This window comes from Monodon monoceros, unplaced genomic scaffold (assembly GCF_005190385.1).
Source record: "Monodon monoceros isolate NGI ecotype Baffin Bay Population unplaced genomic scaffold, NGI_Narwhal_1 Super_Scaffold_20, whole genome shotgun sequence".
NCBI lineage: Eukaryota > Metazoa > Chordata > Mammalia > Artiodactyla > Monodontidae > Monodon > Monodon monoceros.
Genome location: NW_021703777.1, coordinates 94,486,868 through 94,507,589, shown reverse-complemented (window position 1 = coordinate 94,507,589; position 20,722 = coordinate 94,486,868). Strand labels below are relative to the sequence as shown.

The 20,722-nt window shown below is 41.2% G+C and overlaps 1 protein-coding gene across 10 annotated transcripts in view; it reads left to right on the top strand.

Moving 5' to 3' along the window:
* The window catches only part of CC2D2A (coiled-coil and C2 domain containing 2A), a 135,624-nt gene that overhangs the window by 90,883 nt on the left and 24,019 nt on the right, over positions 1-20,722 (top strand). For all 10 annotated transcript variants that reach the window (XR_003795619.1, XM_029235624.1, XM_029235625.1 and 7 more), the window contains 10 exons: positions 119-266; positions 5,514-5,652; positions 7,792-7,995; positions 9,588-9,680; positions 10,648-10,739; positions 14,132-14,299; positions 17,044-17,149; positions 17,337-17,446; positions 18,569-18,665; positions 19,607-19,705. Coding sequence is in view for 9 of the 10 variants with exons in the window: in XM_029235624.1 (XP_029091457.1) it covers positions 119-266; positions 5,514-5,652; positions 7,792-7,995; positions 9,588-9,680; positions 10,648-10,739; positions 14,132-14,299; positions 17,044-17,149; positions 17,337-17,446; positions 18,569-18,665; positions 19,607-19,705 (1,256 nt within the window). In the remaining variant the exon portion in view is untranslated. The remainder of the gene's footprint in view (positions 1-118; positions 267-5,513; positions 5,653-7,791; positions 7,996-9,587; positions 9,681-10,647; positions 10,740-14,131; positions 14,300-17,043; positions 17,150-17,336; positions 17,447-18,568; positions 18,666-19,606; positions 19,706-20,722) is intronic.

Here is a 20,722-nt window from a genome sequence, read left to right as displayed (position 1 = left end):
TTCCATCCCCACCACTCCCACCCACTCTGTTCCATTTGTCTACTTTCTGCTTTCTTGCTAGTACTGGGCTCACTCCCTCTTTCTAAACAGCATCCTATTTAATCTGCTGTTTCCCCAGGAGTACCCTTCTCATTTGAAGCTGATGGTAGCAATCAACTGATTCTAATGACGTCGGGGAAAGTGTCCAACAGTGTGGCATGGGCCATTGGAGAAAATGGGATTCCTTTAATTCCTCCATTGTCACAGCAGAATATTGGATTTAGAAGGTAATGTATGGCTAGAACAAGCTGATGAGCAATGTCAGCATTGGCATGGACAATATCCAGTGGGAAAAATCTTGCAATATCCCATTCTTTCCTTTTATTGTTATGTGCCAGTATTTTCAGTTTTTTTTTTTATTAGTAAAGCACTTTACCTTATTTAATCTTCACCAATTAACTGTGAAGTATTCTTTTCCCAATTTCACAAATGGGGAAAGTGCATAGCACATAGCTGTATATATCAATGTTTGGCCCTCAGTAAATGTTCATTGTAAATGATGATTGGTGTAGAACCTTCTGATTATATGAAAGTCCCTATTCTCAGCCCCCTTCCTTGATTGCTAGCCCTAGGTTTCTACTCAGAACAGCAGAAAGGGACTCTGGGCCTCACTAGTTCACTCCAGATGGACGGGCCCTCTCTCCTTGTGGTTGATGCCTGTCCAGGCGGCCTGGACTGTGTCTTGCTTCTGTCCTTCCCCAATAGATGTGTCTTGAGTGGATCATCTTAGAACTGATGTCTCAATTGCCTCCATAAAATAAAAGGACTTATCTTGATCACCAAGAAGACACTTCCCAAGTCAAAGACTGTCATTTTCAATGTGTGGAAAAACGACTGGGGCTGGTTTTGTTCCCTTTACACCCTCTCCATCCAGTGCAAATGCTTGTATCCATGCGATAAAAACAACAAGGCCTTTCTCAGCCAGGACCCTGGCAGCATTTCCAGTGGAGGCTTGTTTATGTCTTTTGGACGCGCAGGCTCAGCGGCCATGGCTCACGGGCCCAGCCGCTCCGCGGCATGTGGGATCTTCCCGGACCGGGGAACAAACCCATGTCCCCTGCATCGGCAGGCGGACTCTCAACCACTGCGCCACCAGGGAAGCCCCTCGTTTATGTCTTTGAATATAAGCCATTTGCATTTGTCTCATTGAGTTTTATGCTGGAGAAATTTCCTGGGGGTGAAAGCTCCAGCTCCTCAGGAGAGGAGGTAAAACACTGTGAGTGATGAGAGATGCAGCCCTGTTGATAAAGCCCCAACTCAGAGAGGGAAACTACCTCAACATAATAAAGGCCATATACAACAAACGCAGAGCAAACATCATTCTTTTTTTTTTTTTTTTTTTTTGTGGTACACGGGCCTCTCACTGTTGTGGCCTCTCCCGTTGTGGAGCACAGGCTCCGGACGCGCAGGCTCAGCAGCCATGGCTCACGGGCCCAGCCGCTCCACGACATGTGGGATCCTCCCAGACCGGGGCACGAACCCGTGTCCCCTGCATCGGCAGGCGGACTCTCAACCACTGTGCCACCAGGGAAGCCCCAAACATCATTCTTAATGGTGAAAAACTGAAAGCATTTCCTCTAAGATCAGAAACAAGACAAGGATGTCCACTCTCACCACTATTATTCAACATAGTTTTGGAAGTCCTAGCCATGGCAATCAGAGAAGAAAAAGAAATAAAAGGAATACAAATTGGAAAAGAAGAAGTAAAACTGTCACTGTTTGAAGATTACATGATACTATACATAGAGAATCCAAAAGATACCACCAGAAAACTACCAGAGCTAATCAATGAATCTGGTAAAGTTGCAGGATACAAAATTAATGCACAGAAATCTCTTGCATTCCTATACACTAATGATGAAAGATCTGAAAGAGAAATTAAGGAAACACTTCCATTTCCCACTGCAACAAAAAGAATAAAATACCTAGGAATAAATCTACCTAGGGAGACAAAAGACCTGTATGCAGAAAACTATAAGACATTGATGAAAGAAATTAAAGATCATACCAACAGATGGAGAGATATACCATGTTCTTGGATTGGAAGAATCAACATTGTGAAAATGACTATACTACCCAAAGCAATCTACAGATTCAATGCAATCCCTATCAAATCACCAATGGCATTTTTTATGGAACTAGAACAAAAATTTTTTTAATTTGTATGGAGACACAAAAGACCCTGAATAGCCAAAGCAGTCTTGAGGGAAAAAAACGGAGCTAGAGGAATCAGACTTCCTGACTTCAGACTATACTACAAAGCTACAGTAATCAAGACAATATGATACTAGCACAAAAACAGAAATACAGATCAATGGAACAGGATAGAAAGCCCAGAGATAAACCCACGCACCTATGGTCAACTAATCTATGACAAAGGTGGCAAGGATATACAATGGAGAAAAAGTCTTTTCAATAAGTGGTGCTGGGAAACTGGACAGCTACATGTAAAAGAATGAAATTAGAACACTCCCTAACACCATACACAAAAATAAACTCAAAATGGATTAAAGACCTAAATGTAAGGCCAGACACTATAAAACTCTTAGAGGAAAACATAGGCAGAACACTCTATGACATAAATCACAGCAAGATCCTTTTTCTTTTCTTTTTTTTTTTTTTTTTTTTGCAAGATCCTTTTTGACCCACCTCCTAGAGAAAGGGAAGTAAAAACAAAAATAAACAAATGGGACCTAATGAAACTTAAAAGCTTTTGCACAGCAAAGGAAACCATAAACAAGATGAAAAGACAACACTCAAAATGGGAGAAAATATTTGCAAACAAATCAACAGACAGGGCTTCCCTGGTGGCGCAGTGGTTGAGAGTCTGCCTGCCGATGCGGGGGACATGGGTTCGTGCCCCGGTCCGGGAAGATCCCACATGCCGCGGAGTGGCTGGGCCCGTGAGCCATGGCTGCTGAGCCTGAGCGTCCGGAGCCTGTGCTCCGCAATAGGAGAAGCCACAACAGTGAGAGGCCCACGTACCGCAAAAAAAAAAAAGAAAAAATCAACAGACAAAGGATTAATCTCCAAAATATATAAACAGCTCATGCAGCTCAATATTAAAGAAACAAACAACCCAATCCAAAAATGGGCAGAAGACCTAAATAGACATTTCTCCAAAGAAGACATACAGATGGCCAGGAAGCACATGAAAAGCTGCTCAACATCACTATTAGAGAAATGCAAGTCAAAACTACAATGAGGTATCACCTCACACCAGTTAGAATGGGCATCATCGGAAAATCTACAGGCAACAAATGCTGGAGAGGGTGTGGAGAAAAGGGAACCCTCTTGCACTGTTGGTGGGAATGTAAACTGATACAGCCGCTATGGAGAACAGTGTGGAGGTTCCTTCAAAAACTAAAAATAGAATTACTATATGACCCAGCAATCCCACTACTGGGCATATATCCCCAGAGAAAACCATAATTCAAAAAGACACATGCAACCCAATGTTCATTGCAGCACTATTTACAATAGCCAGGACATGGAAGCAACCTAAATGCCCATCAACAGACGAATGAATAGAGAAGATGTGGTACGTAGATACAATGGAATATTACTCAGCCATAAAAAGGAACAAAATTGGGTCATTTGTAGAGACGTGGATGGATCTAGAGACTGTCATTCAGAGTGAAGTAAGTCAGAAAGAGAAAAACAAATATCGTACATGATCGCATATACGTGGAACCTAGAAAAATGGCACAGATGACCGGGCAGGGCAGGAATAGAGACACAGATGTAGAGAACAAACGTATGGACACCAAGGGGGGAAAGCGGCAGGGGGTGGGGATGGTGGTGTGATGAATTGGGAGATTGGGATTGACATGTTTACACTGATGTGTACAAAATGGATGACTAATAAGGACCTGCTGTATAAAAAAATAAATAAAATTAAATTCAAAAAAAATAAAATAAAATAAAGCCCCAACTCAACCAAGGTGACCACACTGGCCCCCTTGGAACTCAGTCATGTCCAAAGTTGGTGCTTAAGTTGGTTGCATAAGTGTTTATTTTTTCTCTTTTATTTTAGGTACAAGTGGTCCCCAGTTATCTGGGAGATGAGGCCTTCTGGGCATCCTGCACCAGATGCAGAGGCACCTGTCACTAGTCTGGATCAGGGACTGAGGACACTTTAACGCACTGGGCAGAGTTGTAGGAATGCAGGGTCACAGTTGCATTCCTTCTATTTATACTTCTTTTCTCCCCCAGTTTTACTGAGATATAACTGACATATAGCACTGTATAAGTTTAAGATGTATAACATAATGATTCGGTATTTGTACATACTGCAAAATGACTATCACAATAAGTTTAGGTAACACATCCATCACCACACATAGCTATAATTTTTTCCTTGTGATGAGCAATTTTAAGATCTGCTATCTTAGCAATTTCCAAGTATACAATAGAGTATTATTAACTATAGTTACCATGCTGTACATTAGATTTCCAGAACTTATTCATCTTATAACTGGAAGTTTGTACTCTGGAGTCCCTTCATCCATTTCTCCGTCCCCCTCACCTCTGGCTCCACCAATCTATTCTCTGTTTTTATGAGTTTGTGTCTTTTAGATTCCACATAGAAGTGAGATCATCTCACTTAGTATAATGCCCTCAAGGTCCATCCAGTTGTTTCAAATGACAGGATTTCCTTCTTTTACGGCTGAATAATATTCTATATATGATATATATATTATACATATGTATCGTATTTTATTTATCCATTCATCCATTGATGGACGCTTAGGTTGTTTCCATGTCTTAGTTATTGTAAATAATGCTGCAGTAAACATGGGAGTGCAGATATCTCTTCGGGATACTGATTTTGTTTACTTTGGATATATCCCCAGTTGTGGGATTGCTGGATTATATGGTTGTTCTACTTTTGATTTCTTGAGGAGCCTCCATACTGTTTTTCATAGTGGCTGCACCAATTTCCATTCCCACCAATAGTGCACACGGGACTACCTCTTTTTTCATATCCTTGCCAACACTTGTTTTCACTTGTCTTTTTGATTATAGCCATTCTGACAGGTGTGATGTGATATTTCATTATAGTTTTGATTTGCATTTCTCTGATGATTAGCGATGTTGAGCATCTTTTCATGTGTCTGTTGGCCACTTGTACGTCTTCTTTGGAAAAACGTCAGTTCAGATCCTTTGCCCATTTTAATTAGATTATTTGTTTTCTTGCTACTGAGTTGTATGATTCCTTATATTTTTTGGATATTAACCCCTTATTAGATGTGTGCTTTGAAAATACTTTCTGCCACCATTCAGACTTCTTTATTATGCTTATAACATATTTAATAGTAACCAAAGAAAAATGTCAAAAGTCCTTCCTTATGATCAGATTTTCTCTCATAGGGAATAGCCTCCTTAAGCAGTGCTGTCCCTGGGATTTTGTGGTCTTAATGCAAACTGCTCTGTGATAAAGTCGGTCTCATGGAATCAACTTTCATTTTCAGTGCTTTGAAGAGAGCAGATGCCATCTCATCTATCGGCACATCAGGACTGACAGACATGAAAAAGTTGGCCAAGTGGGCAGCAGAGTCCAAGCTTGACCCCAATGACCCCAGCAATGCCCCTTTGATGCAGCTCATCTCGGTAATGTGGCAGGATATCTGGACACGCACCACTTCTCCACTTGGTGTGATAATAACAGAAACGGCTGGGCCTTGACACACATTTTCTTTCCCATATGTTCTCCTGTGCAATAGTGTTTAAGAGCATGAAGCCTGGGTTGAATGACAGGTTTAAATTTTAGCTCTGTACCTACTGGCTGTGTGATGAAGGCAAGCACTCATGCCCCTAAGCCCTGTGATGCCCTCACAGTGTTGTCAGGAGGAAAGGAGCTGCTGCGGATCAGCATCTGGCTGGGCACACGGTCAGCGTACGGTGTTGTTGTTACTCTTACCTCTAACCTCTGTAAAACCCCCAAAGAAAGGTTTCAATTTGCCCCTTCTGTGGAGAGACACTGAACCCAGACACTCAGGGTTCCTTGCTCCACATCCCACAGATGGTAAGGACACGGCTCCAAGTTGATGTGATTTCAGTCCCTGTGCTCTTTCCATCATACTTTGAAGGGCTGATGGGGCATTTTCAGAAATGGTGGTTTTGTTTGTTTTCTTGTTGTATGATTAATTAGATTACCTTTTAGGTTTCACTGAAGTGTTTTTTATATAAATTGCTTGTATCTATCATAACATTCAAAATTCTTTCTTCAATGAATTTGTAAATAAAATGGAACATTAGTCAGTAAATGATTTCTCTTGGTAACAAATACAATTGCTTTTACTCCCAAGTTCATAATTCCCACAAAACCTAATAAACAAGTAGATGATCCAGAAAGTGGCCATAGCAACACATTCCGTGATCACGTTTCTTAGTTCGAGTGCATCAGTAGGGTAACTATAACCAGGATGAAAACTTTCACTTCTCCCCTAGTGATTCTAAGGTAAGTCCCAAAGCAAGCTTTGGTTTATTCTGACTTTTATCTTCATAAAATCTCCTTCCAACATGATACTTAGTGCATGTTGATACTTAGAGAACTATTAGAAAGAATAAATTATCTTATTTAACCAAAACATTTCTTGCATAATTGGTGAATGAGTGAAGTCCCAATATATGTCTTCACTGTTTCATTTTTGTTTTATTAATTAAAATGAAAATATCCACCTTAAAAAAAAAAAAAGAATAGGCCATGTTACCTGAAGTGTAGCCTATTTCATATAAAGCTTTCAAATTATTGATATGTTTCAATGACTAGCTTTAAATTGACAATAATATAGTGCATATGTCTCCTTCGTTTTTTTTTTTTTTTTTTTAACTATTTGCTTCCCATAGAAGGACAAAACACAGAGTTTGCCTTCCTGACTGGCCTCTTTTTTATGAACCAGGATTTTCACAGCAGTATCACCTTTCCCATCGCAAAGCTCCATCAGATCTCTGCTCCCTGAAGAGAAGCAGAGATCTGCCCAGGAGGAGGTTGCAGCTGGCAAAGCACCCAGCAGAGGAACAAGCAGACACCTGGGCAGAGTACAGCCCACACCTGCTAGTCTCTCAGTGGTGCTGAAGCCGCACTTTCTGTACCAGGGTACAGGGGCATCGGAGGCTGGTGCTTGGGTCCATCTCTGGTTCACTTTTCTCAGTGACCAAGGCCATGAGGTGCTGTGCAGGGACAGGAGAGCATGGCTGTGGAGCCAAGTGAAGCTGATCAGCCGACTCTAGGGCCTTTACCTACATTTGTGCATAAATAAAGTCCAAAAGTTATATTTTAAAAATATTTTAAAATATATTTAAAATGTTAAAGTGTAAAATACTTTAAAAATACATTTAAAATACATACACTTTATATACATTATGTATATGAATAATCTTATTTGCAGTAGGCACTTGGTAATACACTGATATAAATCTCATATTTTTCAGTCTGTATATTTTCATGACAACTGTTAGAGGAGCGTGCGTACCAAAAATGAACTTTTTTAACTTTTATTTCTCTGGAAAAATGATTCATGATACTTTTTATAGCTACTAAATGAATATTAGTAGCTATAAAAGGCAGAGTAGCATCTGCCTCATTACCATTATATTTTAGTGTATTTTCTCTTTAAATGAAATGATGGATGTTTCAAGTCTCTCTGCCTAAAACCATTAAAACGCCATTCCCAAAAGCTCAGTGCCAAGTTTCTTTGGATGAAATCTGCCTGTTATCTAGAGTTTTGTATTTCTTGTTTTTTATAGGTTGCTACCAGTGGTGAATCCTACATCCCTGATTTCTTTCGACTGGAACAGCTACAACAGGAATTTAACTTTGTTTCAGATGAGGAATTAAACAGATCCAAACGATTCAGGCTTCTTGGTCTTAGAAGCCAAGGGGTGCCAGAATTCCGAAATTATAAACAAATTCCAATGTATGACCGAGAAATTATGGAAAAGGTATTCCAGGTGAGAAATTGGCTTATTTTATTACTAATAAGATATCTGCTGTGCCATTTGGTATACTATTATGTATGTATTTTGTTGTTGTTGCTATGTTCTCAGTAGCAATATTAGTTCCTCTTTTGTAGTACTTTACATAACCTTCCCATTATTTTTGTTGAATCCAATGTTTAAATAATATCTTTGTCTCAGTATAATGACATCTAAACTAGGAAAACTTAGAGGTGTAGGGTTGAAGAGTCTCTTTAAGTGTTAATGTGGTCAAGGATTGTGCCTTAGTCAGGAATTCAATGCCATTTTAATCCAGTAGGTATTTACTAAGCACAAAGCACGGTGGTAAGCACTGCAGGGAAAATAGGTGGGTAGGATTTGAGCAGCCTTGGCGCGGGGGGCCAGGAAGGAAGTGGGGAACAGTTCTGGGCACCCTAGACAGGCAGCAGGATGCACAAAGGCTTGGCAGAGGAGGGAACATGGCGGGAATGGGAGCAGGGAGCCTTTGAGGAGTTATAGGTAATAGGCTTGTATATATGGGGCAAGCCAGTGAAAGCCAGACAAGTGTGTGTTTGATGAGGTAAAGGGAGAGCCATTAGAAGTTAATACCAGGACTGTATGATTTTTCATGCAGAAATTATTCTGAGAGAATATTTTTGGTTATTTGGTTCTTTATATTAGTTTGGACTTGTGATTATGTGATAAAAACCCAATTTGAACTAGCTTATGAATGAAGGGGAGTTTATTAGATAACGAAATCACAAAATAGAGTTAAACATCTAAAACATGTGAATGACAGGAGTTCATCTGCGTCTTAAAGACACCCAACTATTGCCAGGCCCCTTCACCATCCTGTCTGGGCTTTCCTTGGTATGGTGACTTCATTTTCCCCCACTGTAGACAGATTTCTCTATTTCATCACTTGGTCACCAATATCATCCAAGTTCACATCTAGTAGCCTCAGCCAGGAGGGAGAGGTGTGTCCTCTTGTCCCGAGTTTAAAAATCTTGGGGACAACTTTTGAGCCACCCAGCCTGGGTTAGGGGCCACCCTGGGCATTCAGCTGTGACCAGGGAAGGAGTGAAGGGGAACATGGCATCTCCCTGGGGACCCCATGGAATTTTATTGATAGAAAAAAGAGAAAAGTGCAGCGGCCTAAGAAGACAAAGCCAAAGGCAGCCATTCCTCTCCTTCAGGTAGGTGCAAGTCAGCTGCAGCCAGACGCTATTTACTATTTCTGTAATTGCTTTACTTGAAATATAAAAGGCAACATTTAAGCAGGGGCTTTGGCCCTGCTTAATTGTTTGGGTGAGCTTAGCATCTTGTTTGGGTGAGCTTATCATCTTGAACTACAGCGACTCTACTACCTCTATTTCTTTCTGCATGAACATTGTAACTTGTAATTACAGATTTCTCTTCTACTTATAAGGCAGTTCAATCAAGTAACTCTAAATCCTGGATACTGCATCAAAGAGCAATTCTGAACCAAAAGTTCAGAAGGAACATTTAGAACCATAATTTGTGACTTAATTCTCTAATCTCAAAAAGGGCGTGAGAGAGTACTAGTATTTTAAAATCATAAAAGTATGGCTTCCTTTTAATTTTAGGACTATGAGAAACGTTTACGAGACAGAAATGTAATTGAAACCAAAGACCACATAGATACCCACAGGGCCATAGTAGCCAAGTACCTCCAGCAGGTAAGGAAAACCATTTTAAACAGTTCTCATAGGGGTAAAATAGCCAACATCCTAAGGTTGGAGGGAGGTCTCTATTCTTAACCCCTGTAGGCTTATTTTCTCATAATTACAGATTAAATTTGATTAACAGCTATCTTCAACTCTGGAACATGGTTACTTGGTTCTCCTTTGTATTAGTTTGGACTCATGATTATAAGTGATAAAAATCCAATTTGAACTAGCTCAGGAACCAAGGGGAGTGTATTCGATGCAGAAACGCTGAAAACACTAGGATGTGTCTCAGTTTATTATCAGTGGTTATCTTAAGAGGGGGTATGATTACAAGGGACTTAACTTTCTAAGTCATGATTTTTTTTTAATATTTGAATTTTTGCATCTTATTACCTTTGTAATAAAAAAATAAGATTTATAAATGACATACTAACTGCCCTTCTGCACTAGAAAGTCAAAATATCCTTTTGTCCTTCCTTCCTTTAATTTAACTTATAAGAAATGCCCTAGTGGCTAGAGTACATTTTTCTCATCCGGTTGATCTACCCTGTAGCTCATGTACGAAAAAAAAAAAAGAATATTTATGACATTTAAGAGGTCCTCTATTTAAAGAATAATTAGGTAGCAAGTCAGTTTGAATAGGGGAAGAACTTCAGAATCAGTTCTGAAGTGTGTGTGCTTCGAGACGGGTCCTACTTTTTGTAGTTGTTCATTCATTCATTCAGCTAAATTTTATGATCTTATCTGCCAGGAATTTTCCCAGGTCCTGAGAATACAGCAGAGAACAAAATAGCATCCCTCTGCCTTAGGGAGCTTATGCTAGTGAGGAAATCTGGATGATTTACAATACGAAGAGGTCAGAGCTGCAGAGAAAAGTAAAGGTGGTCTGGAAACCTGCACGGAGGTGACATTAGAGCAGTGAAGTGTGCGTTCATAGAACAAAAACATTTTAAATAAAACATATTTCTTTCCTCAGGTTAGAGAATCAGTGATAAATCGTTTTCTAATTGCAAAACACCATTTTCTTCTTTCGGATTTGGTAGTAGAAGAAGAAGTTCCCAATATCAGGTAAAAAAAAAAAAAGAGACCTTTTTTATTATTTCTTTTAAAATTATTTGTATTGTATTATATTAAAAATTTCATGTAAATATAATATTTTTATCAGTGTATGGTGTGCATTTGGGCCCCTAATAATACTGGAAACTGGTAAAGCCTGATTTATGCCTAATGTTACACTAGTTGGAGTTTTTCTGTTAGAACAAGTCACACGAGATCCTCTCCATCACATCCAGTGGACCCCGTCTCACCTCCCAGCACCTCCAAGTGAACTTCACCAGTCTTGGCTATCTTCTCATTCCAGTCACATGAAGTTTTGACAGCATCCCCTCCAGCACATCCTCCTGCTTTCCTCACCTCCCTATGCCGGGGTCTCCTTTATTCTCCCATCACAGGGCAGTGGGGGGTGGCTGAGAACTTGCCCACTGAGATTCTGGGTGGCATGGAGAGGTCTGTTCCAGCACCACAGCTCGGAGACACAGAGCTGCCATGTGTTTGGTGAGAGGCAAGGGCAGCAGGGAACAATGGATATTTACATAGAAGTTGGGAACTGACTGTGTTTATTTGCTTGATTGTCTCCCTATCATTTAGAATAATCCTCAGATGGTCTCAACTGGAGGTGGATGCATGAAAGATGAAAGAGAACTTTCTATACTGGTGGGCTTGCACAGTCTATTAACTTCATGACCCTCCCTGTGATTAAATCTCTTGGTCTCCTGAAAAGGTCATTTCCTATGCATGTACTTCCTCTCCACCATCAAGTTGGCAAGGAGACAAAAAACTGTGCAATCCATGGCAGCCCCTTCTTTTGGCTTTGCCTCCATCCTCATACAGAAGGGAGGCTGTGCCCACATAAATTCATGCAAACCCTCTCTCTTTATTCCAGGCCCAGAGTCCAGTCATTGAATGTTTGTTTGTTTGTTTTTCAGTCATGAAAATTACACTTTAGAATAGATGATGATTTTTCATGCTGTTTTTCCATTTCTTTTCTTTCTTTTTCTTTTTTCTGCTTTACTTTCTGCATTAAGTTCTGAAGGCTCGGGGTATGTTCTTCCTTCTTTTAATTCTGGTTTGTTCTTGGCTTTAAATTAAAATGTTTCTTTATATAATGGTCCCAGCCACCAAGATGCTCTCAAGCTGACTGTTAGGGAGGCAGCAAAGTCTCATGATAGGAGGCACCTCTCTGAGAGGGAGAAAGTATTGAGAAAAGAAGGGATTTGCCATGTCATGACCCCACGCAAAGGTTTCTCTCTGAGGTCCCCAAGTTTGGGGTAGGGAGCTGTCCTGGCAGAGGGATTAAGAAGATGGGCTGTAATTTGTAACAACGTGGATGGACCTTGAGGGCATTATGTTAAATGAGATGAGTCAGACAGAGAAAGACAAATACTATATGATTCTCACTTATACGTGGAATCTAAAAAAGCCAAACTAATAAAAACCGAGACTAGAATGTTAGTCAGTAGGGGTTGGGGGTGGGGGAAACTGGGGAGATGTTTAAGGGTACAAACCTGTAACCAGTAGATAAATCAGTCCTGGAGATCTAATGCACAGCATAGTGATTATAGTCAGCAATACTGATTATAAACTTCAGAGTTACTAAGAGACTAGATCTTAATAATTCTCACCACAAAAAAAGAAATAATAATTATGTGAAGTGATAGATAGAAGTGTTGGTTAATGCTACAGTGGTAACGTATTGCCATATATAAATGTATCAAACCAAGACATTGTACACTTTAAACGTATACAGTGTTATATGTCAATTATATCTCAATTAAAATAAAAAATAAAACGTATAATAAATCAAAAAAAGAGATTTGCAAAAATGTAAAACAGTGTCACTCTCCTCGCACTCTTTGTTTTGAAAAGGATAGTTATTTTTCATAATTTTATATCATGTTAACATGTAATGGGCTTAGTCTTGTCTTAAATGAGTTAATGAATAAATATATGTAAATGTTAAAAGAAGAAGCTGGGCTGTGTAGTCAGGGTGATCTGATTTTGAACCCCAGCTCCCTCTCCTCCTATTTAGCAAATTCTATCGCCTCTTGGAGCCTCCAGTTTCTTCATATGAAAAATGGGATAAATATACTTGTAAGGATTAGAAATATTATACGTAAGGCACCTAGCACTCTGCTTGAACCAGAGAAGTGCTGGTAAATGGTGGCTCCTCTGCGCCCTGTGGGACAGAAGACCCTGGGAAGCAACTGGGAACAACAGCCCCCGGAAGCCCCTTGGAGCCATCGTCTCCCCAGCTGGCACGTGTCTCTTGGAAAGAGGGCTCCAGTCCAGCAGGTCGCCTGGCCAGCTCTGATACCCACACGGAAGTAGAGCAGCGTGAGCGCTGCCAGCCCGAGGCCAGCTCTGCACCGCTGGCTTTGTTCTGTGGCTCTGGGGCATAGTCATTAACGTCAGCTTCCTGATACGCAGTCACAGTTGTGTTTCTGTTTAGTCCCTGGGGCAGAATTAAGTTATTTTCTCCATGGCCCTTTCTCCCCCGTGATTCACTGCGTTGCTTTCATCTTCTAGGAAGTGTTAATGGAGGTCATCTCAGTGAGAGGAAGAGAGATGTGAGAGAAGGATCCCCCTGCTCCCCCTCCCTTCCTCCTGTCTCCACCCCCTCCTTTCTCCAACATAATCACTGGCATCATAATCATTGTCATCGTCCCAACAGTCACTGTGTTAGGGCCTCTAATGCCAGACCAGTGCTAGGGTGCTCTGTATACACCTCCTCACAAAGTCCTCTCAACAACCCCATTTTACAGATGATGAAAACAGAGACTTCAAGAGGTGAAATAATTTGCCCAAGGTGAGCAGGATTCACACCTAGTTTTGCCTAACTCCAGAGAGTGAGGTATCCCTGGAAGGGCCTGAGAAGGCTGTAAACATCATTTGCCATGTGAATGCAGCAGGCTAATGAGGGCTCCAGGGGCCCAGGAGAGGGAGCCTCGCTTCGGGCTAATGCGGCTGGGCCTCTGGGGAAGGGGAAATACTGGCCCTGCAAAGTGGTAAAACTGCAACCGAGTGGGTGGATGAGGAGGGGGGTGGAAGGAGGCATTCAGCATGCAGGATTGGCATGAGTGAAAGCAGACAGTAGGAGAGCACAGGCCACGTTTGAGGGGCTGGTGGATAAGCAAGGCAGAGAGCAAGCAGGAAGTGCAGGGAGGGACCAGAACATGAATTTCATCCTCTGATGGGTAGCAGTTAAAATGAATGTTAGTAATCTACAGAGTGGGCTCTCCCCCGTCTTGGGAGGACTTCTGGACAATTTCCACCCTCCTTAAAAAGACAAGGAGTTTTTCAGGGGCTTGTGAGGGACCTTGGTGCAGCATTTGGGAAGTTGTCTCAAGACTTTCCAGACCTTTCTTTTCCCTGGCATCCTAATCTTGTTCTGTAATCATTAGCATTTTGGGCCTGAGCCTTTTCAAGCTGGCAGAACAAAAACGACCACTGAGGCCAAGGAGAAAAGGTCGGAAGAAGGTGACAGCCCAAAACCTGTCTGATGGAGACATAAAGCTGCTGGTGAACATTATCCGGGCTTATGACATTCCAGTGAGGAAGCCAACGACAAGGTGAGAGCCCTCTGAACAGCCCTGGGATGGAATGTGCAGGATCCAACCTCTTTAGAGCATGTTCACTCTCATTTTTAACATAGTTGTTATTCTGTGGGGGCCGAGGACAGGGATGGCGGGGAGGAAGAGGGTTCTTGATGAAGTCAGGGCCCTATTGGTTGCAAGTAACAGAACCAAATCAGTCAGTTTAGGGTAAAGAGGGGATTTACTGGGAATATCTCATAGAACTCAAGAACAAGAGGTACAGCCAAACTACATGGTAGAAGTAAAGATTAAAATGGGCTTCTTCAGAGGCCCCATTGTTTCTCTTGCTTGCTTCCCTCTGTGGGTTTGCTTTATTCTTCTCCATGTGATGGACGTGGTCCATCCTGTCAGGGTACCACCCACCAGGTGTCAGCTTCCCAGGAGTGAATCTGAAGGTCCTAACTTGGGTCAGGTGTTGATCCATGTCTAGTCACCTACAGTCAGAGAGGCAGGTCACAAGGACCTGTCCTGAAGATGGAGGACAGTTCTGAGAAGTGGGTGAGAGCTGGGCAGATACCCAAAAGGTATATATTCTAGATTCTGAAACATGTGTTTGAGCACAAAACTATGACTTCTCTTTTATCTGCTCAGAGAAGTGAATTATGTCTACTGTATTTCATTACATTGGGGCAATGGGGAGCCCCTCACCATAGGTAAGGTGAGCCAAAGTTTCTTATCCCCTTAGAGAACAGAGATGGAAGGTCCAAGAATTACTTCTCTTTGCTGGTGCCCTTGTCAATGTCATGAGGGAAACTATAATTTAGTGTACATTCACCGTGTTCTAGGCACTATGCTAGGCACTTTCATTTATATTATTTCACTTACTTCTCACTACTATTCCTGTCTCCATTTTACAAAAGGGAAAATGGAAATGAAGGGAGTGTAAGTGGCTTGCCCAAGGTCATCCAGCTCTCTGATCACAGAAGCCTCTGGCATCTTTTGTCCCTAGGGTCTTCCCTTTAAATTATCCACCCCCTATTATTTTGCCCTACTTTATTTTTCTGCTGACTAACTCTTCCACCCATTATAGAATATCTGATCATCACCAGCTATTCTCAGTGTTTTGTTATATGTAAATGTCCATTTAAGCTCTTGAATCTGTGCCATAGCATTGCTTCCTTAAGCCACACAGCCCAACATTCATCTTGATCGCATTAAAGTTTAACTGTGGGGTGAAAAGCTGTTTTTTTTTTAAAAAGATATGTAGGTGTTTCTATTATTTTTGGTTTCCATAAAGTTTTTTAAGAGTTAAACCATTTCATTCAAATAATTACAGGGAAGCATAGTTGATCCTATATGTTATACATTTCAGTGTAAACTCATCAAGTCAGTTCAAATATCAACTCTTGCACTAAACCCACGCAAATCTTAACCTTCTGCCCTTGCAACTAAACTAAACAGGATTGTTCAACTCCTTCTCTGCACTCTTATGGCCCATGCCCACCCCTCTAGTCTAACATATACCCCACTGTATTGTGATTATTTGTTTATCTAGTTTGAGCCGAAGTTTATCTTATTTGCCTTTGCAGCCCCAGTGTCTAACACAGGGCCTAAAGTATAGTAGGTACTTAACAAGTGTTTGTGTAATAATGTAATTGACAGTGTTCCAAACAGGAAAAGGTTTTCTCTGGCCGCTGTTGTGTTAAATGTTCTACTTTCATTGCCTCATAGTTTGTCTGAAACCCTTTCTGTGAAAAGGTAAAACAGTCTGGTGGAAAAAGATAATTTGTACTTTGCTAAGCAAATCAATGTGAAATACTTGGCAAACCATAAAATTCAAAACAAATAGGCAGGGGCTTCCCTGGTGGCACAGTGGTTAAGAATCCGCCTGCCAATGCAGGGGACACGGGTTCGAGCCCTGGTCCCGGAAGATTCCACATGCCGCAGGGCAACTAAGCCCGTGCGCCACAACTACTGAAGCCCGTGCACCCAAAGCCCGTGCTCTGCAACAAGAGAAGCCTCTGCAATGAGAAGCCCGTGCACCGCAACAAAGAGTAGCCCCCGCACCCTGCAACTAGAGAAAGCCCACACTCAGCAACGAATACCCAATGCAGCCAAAAATAAATAAATAAAATAAATTTATTTTAAAAAAACGAAAAACAAATATGCAAGTGGGTTGTTGGGATGAGGGGGAAGGTATCTGGGAGAGGATCTCTGGACATGACCTTCATTTCTCCCTTTAAGAATGGCAGCTCAAAAGGGAAAGAGGGCAAGACTCATAGATCCTAACTCAAGCTAGGAATCCCTGACCGCCTTTCCCATTGATGCTTGGCAGGCCCAGAGAGAGATGTCTTACCTGGGATATATAGCTCGTGTTTACTGGAGAGTGCACGTTCAAAGAAAATACAGTGGGAAAGGACCAGAATTGGATGGAGGCAGGGCAGGCTGGTTAGGAAGCTCAGGATTCTGCTACCTGAGAGGGACTGAGGTTCTCAATTATGGGGGAAAAGGCACCCATGAGAGAGCAGAGAGAAGAGGTCCCTTTCCTGTATTCCAGCCAGACATGCAGGCCTATGGATGAAAGTTGGGAAGGCTCGCGTAATCACTAGGTGACTGAGGAGGACCAGAGCGTGCAAAAAGACTTCTGAAGCATCAACAAGTTTAGAGAGTATGTCTGTCACCATAGCCACCAACACCATACATCTTTGGAGAAACCGTCTGCAAAGTATATAATTAGACTTTCCATGCCATTTATTTCTTTCATACATTTTCTCTCCTAGCAAATTCCAGCAGCCATCGAGATCTTCAAGGACTTTCAGCGAAAAGCATGCTGCTTCCCCAACCACACAAAGCGCAACCCACAGTGCTGACTACCCCCTCGGCCAGGTGAAATAGCCCAGTGCTGGATCTCCACTTAGAATCTTACCCCTTCTATTTTTAAGAATTGCCTAGAAAGTTCATAGTCTGTTTTCTGCCTTGGTTTCTTTGGAAACACACCATTTAGAAATATATTTTACCTCTGTTAGGATCAAAATAATTCTACTGTTACAGATTCTTTGCTCTTGATTTTAAGGTTTTAGTACGTCCTTTTGTAGAAGTTTCATTTCAGCGAACAATTTGCCATACAACTACAGCTGAAGGTCCAAACCCCAGCTGGAATGAAGAACTCGAACTTCCATTTAGGTAGGCATATTTTCCTCATTCTACAAGTGACTCCAATCAAGAATAAAATGGGAAAATGTCCAACTTCCGAAACTTGGGTTCATTGTTGGGACACCCCACTCCTCTCCAGGCTCTGGCTTCTTACAGCCCAAGCTTCCCAGTCCCTCAATCCCACAGCCTCTACACTGTTTTTCTTTTCTTCCCCATCTCCCCAACTCTGGAAGCTGTAAGTAATTTTGAAGCTCCCTAGTTCCCATAAATTAAGCTTTCTCCCTCATCAGAAATACATAGGCATTTAAAATTTTTGATTAAATGATTTTACATATTTAAAAGACTCTCTATTTCAGATCCTGAAGCAACCCAGAAATTATCTAGTCTAGTGCTCTACTTTTATAGAAAATAAACTAAAACCTAAAGACGAAAGGTAACTTGCTTAATGCCAAATAGTAAATTAGAGACTGAGCAAGGGTTAGAACTAGTTAAGTCAGAAGGGAGAAACAGATACCACTCTTATAAATAGTACAAGCAAAAAGAATGAGAAAAGTTAAAGGCAAATGCTCAGCACAATAGATGCAGTAGCCTGGTCTTGAGCCATGCCATGGAGAGGCCTGCTTGGGCCAGGCTTGGCTGGACTCAGAGCAGGTGATGTTATAGGAGATGAACCTCATTCCTACCTTGCTTTACTTATCTGTGGGGAAAGTGAGTGGGAAGCAGGGACCATCCAACCAGCCACATAACAACAGGTTTATGACCAGGGAATGGTCTGACAGAGAAGCACCTTCCAGAGCCCAGTTGCTTAGGAAGTCCACATACCAGCACCAGTATCAGCTGGAGACCTTGTATGTAGCCAGCTGGCTCCTTGCAAAGCTCACCATGGTTGGGAGATGATGTGAGACTCACCAGGACAAGCCAGCAAAAGGGTTTGTCTCTCTGCACGGAGCCTGCAGTCTACTGCCTTGCCATTTGAGTATAGGTACTACCTTAGAGGGTCTCTGTGCTAGAGAAATCCTCTAAATGAGACAACTGCCATTAGTCCTCCTATCTATGCTCATATTCAGGTATCTTTCCAGTTTGGACATTTGAGTACTCATTATTTCTCTTTTGCTCTTTTCATGCTCCCTGATCATGGGTGCCCATTTGCAGGGCCCCCAATGGGGATTACAGCACCACCAGTTTGCAGTCAGTGAAAGATGACGTGTTCATCAACATTTTTGATGAAGTTCTATATGATGTCTTAGAGGTAAGTTCACGTTTTTGAGAAAGATGTCTGTATTCATTTTCCTATCCTCTACCCATTGTGTTAAGTCCTGTCAGGGAGGAGAAAATTTCCCCTTACGCTTGTGTGTTCTTTTGGCTGGTCTAATAATTAAATTGACACAAGACAGATTAACAGGGGAAAAATAAACAACTTTTAATTTTATATGTACAAAGGTCTCATAGATATATGATCTAGGAAGTGACCAAAACAGACAGCTTTTATACCTTTTAGACAAAGAAACAATAAATTTGTGAAGAAATGACAAGACATAGATGTTTGGTTTGGGGTAAATTAGTAAAGAAATAACAGGTTTGTTTGTACAGCCTCCTCAGCCCTGGATTCCCTGTCTCTGGTGATAAGGATGTCTCTCTACCCCCAGGTGCAGGGAGGGCACCTTTCACACAGGAGATTTATTTCCTGCTTTCTGCAGACAAAGGAGGGTCAGAGTGTTTTTGCACCAGCTGCTTTTCAAGTAAATTGAATTCAAAGTAATCCATATGCCGCTTTGGCACATTTGGGGGCAGCCTGCCCTGAGCCCCATCAATCCCAAAATTTGGAATGTTTGAAACCTGACATGTATAAACGGGGAAAGAAAGAAGGGAGGAAGAGAACCAGTTTTTTTATTTTCAACTTGACTGTCTGCTATGATCCAGGAATTGTACTAGGGGCTTTTTATACATTGTCTTAATTTTAAAATACCCCTACAAAGTAGATTGTTAAATTCCCAATTTATTAATGAGGAAACTGAGGTTCAGAGAAGTTAAATGACTTTCCTAGGGTCACAGAACTATTAAGTGTCTTAACCAGAATGTGACTTAGATCTGTTTAACGTAAACCTACCAGGCTTTCAGCTAAAATCCTGCTGCTTTCCTACTTCCTATCCGGAGTTGTTAAACAATTATCACTTCCCACCCCTCCTTTAGGATGACCGTGAAAGAGGAAGTGGAATCCACACCCGTATTGAGAGACACTGGTTGGGATGTGTGAAAATTCCATTTAGCACGATATATTTCCAGGCAAGGGTAAGCATCAAAAGTAAGAATTTCACAGGAATAGGGAACTGCTCTATCCATTTTTCCTGTTAAAGGTTTTTTTGTGGAAGTAGACCCTTAACACTGAGAGAACCTATGTGCAAGGCCACTCTTGGAAAGATAAAAATCCCTATATAAAGCCATTGATCTTCTGTCATATTTGCATGACTTATTAAAACATCTTTCTTACAGTTGGTAGTTAATGTACAACTTTGCCAATCTGAGAATTTTTTAACTTTTAAATGAAAGTGAAGAAGGTAGGACAAAGTAGAAACTTGTCAAAAATGACAAAAGTGGAGTGGATAGAAGCCTGAAAATAACTTGAAGAAAACAACCAGGCCAGTTGATGGCCCATTTTAATCAAGTGCTTTAATGTTTCCAGAGTCCTCACCATCTCAAAAATGAAAAATGGTTGGTAGCGGCTTGCTCAACTAAAATACCATTCTTCAGAGGTTAACAATTTTGCTTAAGGGGATCCATTAGGTTAACAATTCTTGAATGGTATAGTAGCTCTAATCTGAGACAGTTAAAGATTCTGAAATGGTTTTAATATCCCAGTATTAAATCCATAGCAACAGGAGGCTTTGAGCCAAAGACTGTGTTAATCTCACACAGCTACAAGAGGAAACAGTTTAAATCCACATGTGATGACCACATTAGAGCAAATGCTGCCTGGGTCATGGTCTCAAGCAAGGCCAAGAACAAAACTCAAGTGTGAGAGGCTTGGATTGGTTGGAATTTCAAGAATCATTTGGAATTGCAATCCTCCCTAGACCAAAGGGACTGTCTACAGGTGATGCTGCAGCTATATGCGTGCCAAAAATTTTACATTTCCCTCTTCGAATAGATTTGAAATGAAAAAAATTTTAAAGAGCACATCATTTTGCAAATCAAACTGCCCATGTTATTTGACATCACATTTGGAAGGGTACTCAGAAGTAATTACTCCAAACTCCTTCTTGATAAATGAATCTCCTTTACTATATCCTAGTAATACCCATACTCTCT